At 39.4% G+C, this 6000-nt stretch overlaps 1 protein-coding gene across 8 annotated transcripts in view; it reads right to left on the bottom strand.

The window, feature by feature from the left end:
- The window catches only part of PTPRM (protein tyrosine phosphatase receptor type M), a 4358319-nt gene that overhangs the window by 287784 nt on the left and 4064535 nt on the right, over positions 1 to 6000 (bottom strand). For all 8 annotated transcript variants that reach the window (XM_044066519.1, XM_044066517.1, XM_044066518.1 and 5 more), the window contains one exon: positions 3559 to 3675. In XM_044066519.1, coding sequence (XP_043922454.1) covers positions 3559 to 3675 — 117 coding nt within the window. The remainder of the gene's footprint in view (positions 1 to 3558; positions 3676 to 6000) is intronic.

Genomic DNA, 6000 nt, shown 5'->3' with positions numbered 1-6000 from the left:
TCATAGGATGTAAAATATTACACCCCTAGAAAATCTCCTACTGTATCTCTACCCCAGGAAACTATCATTCTCAGCGACTTTAACATCAACTGACTATCCTGTAATAATAATCTCCCAACCATTCACCTTAATCTCCATGGGTTCACTCAACTCATCCAATCCCCTACCAGAATCAACAAAAACCCTAACAATCATACCTTACTTGACTGGATCCTAGTCAACAAAGCCCCTCACTCTTACCTAGCAGGCTGCTTACCTGACAGTCTCAGTGACCACTCCCTCACTTTCCTAGTTTGGCACCACACAAACAGTCTCAAGCCCATTATCCACAGGCAAATACAGAACAAGTCCAACTTCAATCCCAACTCCTTCATCTCCTCCCTGCAAAAAACTAACTGGTCACCCCTAAAATACCTCAATCTAGATGAGGCTGTCCACTTCTTCAGCAGTACCTTCCTCTCCATCCTAAACACCCATGCTCCTGTAAGAAATGCCAAAGTTAGATCCAGGCGTGCCCCATGGTTACAAAAGACCACCAGAACCCTAATGAAATCCAGAGATAAGGCCTGGGAGCACTGGCGACTAACAAAAAATAACTCAGATAGGCAATCATTCCTTGAACTGCGCAATAAAGCCAAAAAGCATATAAAATTAGACAAATCCCTCTACTATAAATCCACCCTAAACTCTACCAACCACAACCCTAAGCAATTCTAACTCACTATTAACACTATCCTCCACCCAGGGAAGGTTGATACCCCCCCAACCATCCATTCAACCTTCCTCCAGCAGTATTGCTGAATCCTTCAACAAACACTTCACTGAAACTATAACATCTCTAAACAAACATTTCCCTACAACAGCCCCCCAACTCCTAACCCTAACCCCCACTCCTCTTTTCTTCTTCACCTCAGTACCGACCTCTAACATAAAAAGACTATTGTCAAAACTTAAATCCAATAAACTCGCAGCTGACAACTTCCCCCTCTGAATACTTGAAAATTGCAGCTGATACAGTAGCCTACCCAATTTCAGTTCTAATCAACCATTCCATAACAGAAGGCTATGTTCTCTCGATATGGAAAATATCCCACATCATTCCTCTCCAGTTACCACCCAATTGTATCCTTTCCCCTCTCTCCAAGATACTTGAAAAATGTATCAACACCCAGGTCTCCAACTACCTCCTAACTAATAATCTCCTCTACAAAACCCAACATGGTTTCAGGCCATATCACGGCACTACCTCCGCTCTGCTCTCCTTCACCAACAATATACTTCACCACAAAAACAATGGCCTCTTCTCTATTGCCGTATTTCTATATCTGTCAAAGGCCTTTGACATGGTATCTCATGAGCTACTACTCTCTACTATCCCCAACCTCTCCTTCTCACAACCAGCCTGCAACTGGTTCCACAGCTATCTACATGGATGCCAGCAATTAGTAATCTGGGATGATAAACTATCACCTCACCTCCCAGTTACTCTCGGAGTTCCCCAAGGGTCTATCCTTGGCCCTCTGCTATTCTCACTTTTCACTAACAACCTACATGCTGCCACCACACAAGCATCTCTTATACAGTACGCAGATGACTCTACTCTCATCTGCTCTGCCCCCAATCTACCAGAACTACAACAAATCACACAGGAATCATTTTCTTCTGTAGAATGCTGGCTATCCAATGCTCAGCTCCTACTCAACCCAAGTAAGACAAAACTTCTCCTGTTCCAACCTTCCAAAGCCACCCAAAACACCCCCACTTCAACATTCTCACCAAAGACAATACCATCATCTCTCCATCAGAACACACAAATTACTCGATGTGGAAATAAACAAACTTAGATTTCACATCCACATATCTCTCACAATAAAAAGAGTTCACAATAAACTTGGTGCATTATATCAAAGCCACCAATTCCTAACCAAGGCAGCTAGAATCTCCATAGCCAATTCCCAGCTAATCTCCACCCTACTCTATGCATCCCCCATACTTACCAACCTTAAACAGACAGACCTACACAAGCTGGATGCTTGTTACAACAAAATTGCTAAATTTGCCACTGGAACCTCCTACCGCAGCCATCATTGTATCTCCCTTAAATAACTAAACTGGCTAGAACTCCCACAACTCCTTTACTTTAATCAACTCACCCTCGCTCATAAACTTATTAACCACCCCCTTAACATCCCTTCCCTTCAAACCCTTCTCCAACCCTATCACCCCACTAGGCCCCTAAGATCAAGCAACAAAAGTCAACTCACTGTTATCAAACCCAAAAACGCAGCAGGAGAAGCCATATTTTTATGTACCATATCTAAACTTTGGAACAATCTTCCACCCTCTATAACTACTCGACCTTCCAGCAGCCTTTTCAAGACTGCGCTCAAATTCCACTTAAATCTGCACTGGCTTTGTCCTTGTTCTAATCCAGACTAACACACCCACCCTTACCTTCCCCCCACCTAGACTCTTAGCCCAACTATACTACTGCCACTACTAACCACAGTCAGAATTAGCTAGTTGTCTTTACATACTTTATAATCTTGTCTGACAACTTTGTTACTAATATTATAAATGACAAGAAACTATCTTAACTTGCCACATTTACTGTATATACTGTTGATAATCAATATCTTATTGTATTAAAGCCAACAACCTGTAATGTTGTTTACTATTGCTGCAACTTTGTATCTCTATCATGTACATTATGTGGAACTTTTCTCCCTGGGCATCCGCTGGAAAAGGACCTGCGTCCAGTCGGAATTTCCCAGTAAACAAATGTAAATAAATAAATAAATAAATATACAGGACTATTTACTTATTTATTTTATTGCTGTATTCCACAGCTCTCCACTGTTGGTATATCATTAAGCAGATGGCTAAATATGATTCTGATTTATAATGTGTATTAGGGCATTCATAAACTATTCGTATAATACTTGCATGAACCTAAACCTTTCATCAGTTTGACCTCTGTGTGTTTTACATTAACAGACTATAGTGCAAACAGACTCTAGTGTTTTACCTTACCAGTTCTTCTTCTTTTGGCTTTTCCCAGTTAGGGGTCACCACAGTGGAACTCTGGTCCGCTAATGATTGGCAGTAGATTTTTTATGGGTGCCGAGGTGCCAGCTCGATGCCCAACCTTTAGCGAAGGCACACCCATTCTACGCATGTCTTTTGAATGTCACGACCGCGGGGAGGACATGCAGACTCCACAAAGAAGGCGGTCCAGCCGAGAATTGAATAGGAAAACCTCTTGCTGTGAGGCAACAACACTACCGCTGCACCACCGCGGCTTCCCTTTTACCTTACCAGTTTCTTCTTAGTATTGCATTCCTTTCCTTCCTTGCATCAGGTACAATAGAATGGAATTGAGAAGACTATAATAATGTTTTGATTAAAACAGTCACCATGCAACTATTTATTATTCCTCAGGAATCCTCTTTGTACATTTCAAGTTACATTACTTCTTTCATTATGTTCTTTGTACTGACAAATCCTACTTTCAGTCTCAAAATGCAAGCCCTGATTTTTCAGAAATCTCTAGCTTACCTTTTCAACTGCAAATGTACGGATCACATATTCAGCCAGCAGTTCTGTCTCTATTAAAGTGACTTTAATGTCTTTGTAAATCTCCATCTCGTCTGGCCAGTATTTGCAGCACTTGACCTTTAAAAAACAGAAGCAGAGAGATTTACAATTATTAAACATTCAAGGAATGCTTAGCTTCAGACAGCTTTGTCTCTGAAACACACCACGGCTACAAATGAGTACAAATATGCTGGCTAAAAGAATGCAAGTTATTATTCAGTAAAATGAAACATTGCAGCTATTATATACTTTCAGACTTTAGTCTAAGAGAAACGTTTTTTCTGAAAAAATAACACAATAGTCTTAGATGTCTGTCCTTCACTTTGGCTATCTTATAATTAAAAAAAATTTAAAGTTATGAAACTGAGTGCCTAAGCTACATTACAAACAACTTCTGCTGTCTAAATGGTGTGGTAGGTTCATGTTTTCCTTGCTATCAGCTTCTAAAAATGAGGGGAGTGAAAACATTACTCCCTACCCCAGTGAATGCTTCTGTAATTCAAGTGTCTGGGTGCGAGAGGCACTGTATGCATATTATTTCATTTTATTTCATTTATACTGCAGCTGCACAAAGAATACCAACTTTAAATGAGTTAATAGCTTTCTAAATGATGGGTCATTATATTCAAAAGTTTGAAATATCCCACGACAACTTCTGTTATTACCTAAAGGGGGAAACAAATGATATGAAGGAAGCATATGAAGTCTGGTGCCCCCCAAGGATCTCAACTATATAGAATAAGAGTGCTGAATGGTTTGTGTAGCATTTTACAACAAAAATGTTGGGCAAATGTCTCTGTTCAAGTTGTGTTTTGCTAGGAATACACTGGCCAATGCAGATAATAAAGATTTACTGAGGTGCCTCAGAGTTTAAACAGTTGCAAACGTTGAACTTGCACTCTGTAGTTTAAAACCGCAGCAATCTAAAGTTCAGTAAAAGAGAAGGTTATATAAACAATGATGTCTTCTCTCTTGTTACTTCATAAAATAGTCAGCAATATCTGACTGAAGCTTTCTTATATGTTCCTTGGAAGAATCATTTCTAGATGCTCAGTTACTACTTTCTACTTTAAAAAAGGAACAAAAACGCTAAGAATACTGACTTTTAACAGCAGAACAAAACAAATTATCACGACATTTTATCTACTAACAATATTTTCCAGGTCTTCAGACAGATGAAAGTAAACTAATTTCTATTGCTAGACAAAAAGAAAGATAGTTTAAACTGGTTAGGTGAAAACTTGATTGTAATTCTTGATATGTTAAGTTATGTATATATTCTTTATTTATTGGCACAAAGTTGGGCAAGCCCTATACTAATTTTGTCTGGTTTATGTAAATTTCTTTATCTACGGGACTTTCCATTTAATCCACAGTAAAACAGATTATACGTTCTGGATTATTTAGGTGCAAACAAACTAGCACAACACACTTCTTACATTTTCAGAATGACCCACGCTTAGACAGCCACTGTGCAGTTTATTCTGACAACCAGAATCTCCCCACTGATATTTCTGTGATCTCTCAGCTATTCTGCAATTGGTCACAAAACCTACATAAATCTTTTCAGTTTCAGCTATAGCTGACTGTTGGTAAAAGTAGCTCTTTAACACTTTGTCTTTCTTGCTGTATCCAAGAACAAAAGCATTAAATGTATTAACCTATACTAAACAGTATTAAAGTAACATCCTCTTTTTAGATTTCTTCATGTCTACCTTATTTATTAATTACCCACCCACCTACTCAACTATCCACCTACCCACCTACTCATCCACCCACCTAACCACCTACCCACCTACTCACCATACACCTTCTTCCAACTAAGCACACTGCTTATAAAATTAAAAATATGTACAAAACATGGTCGAGACCAAACGTAAGAAATTTTGAGTGCTCGAAGATAGGCTTTCAATGGCACCGTATGGTGGAGATAGGGAGAATTTCCCTTTTCTGCAGTGAAGTGCGGTCTTGGAGTTGGTATATTTAAGTAGGGGGGGTGTGGGGGTGCAGGGGGGCTTGCCACCCTGCTTACACTGTTAAGGTGTTTTTTACTGCGTTTTCTTTTTTTTTTTTTTTATGTTTGAACATCCAAATGTCGAACATTTGGTCTCGACCATGTAATGTTCGGCATTTTGGATGTTCGAACATTTAACATAGACCCTATATACTATCCAGAAAGTTCTTCCAGGGGTAACCACAGTTCAGTCTTCCTAGTGATTCCCCATGAATTAATACTGTACCTCCAATAAATCTCATCATATGGCCTCATGATCAAATAGCCCAACCCTTATTCGCAAAATGTAAGGTTCCAGTAAAAGCACATAAAAGAAGACTGAAAAAAGCATTTCCCCTTCCATACATGTATTCCAAAGTACCGGTCATCTGTCACACTTCTCTGTCTTC

This window comes from Protopterus annectens, chromosome 3.part1 (assembly GCF_019279795.1).
Source record: "Protopterus annectens isolate FY-2018-M chromosome 3.part1, PAN1.0, whole genome shotgun sequence".
NCBI classification, from domain to species: Eukaryota; Metazoa; Chordata; order Ceratodontiformes; family Protopteridae; genus Protopterus; species Protopterus annectens.
Note: the sequence above shows the minus strand (reverse complement) of the source record. Positions and strands in the feature narration are given on the sequence as shown.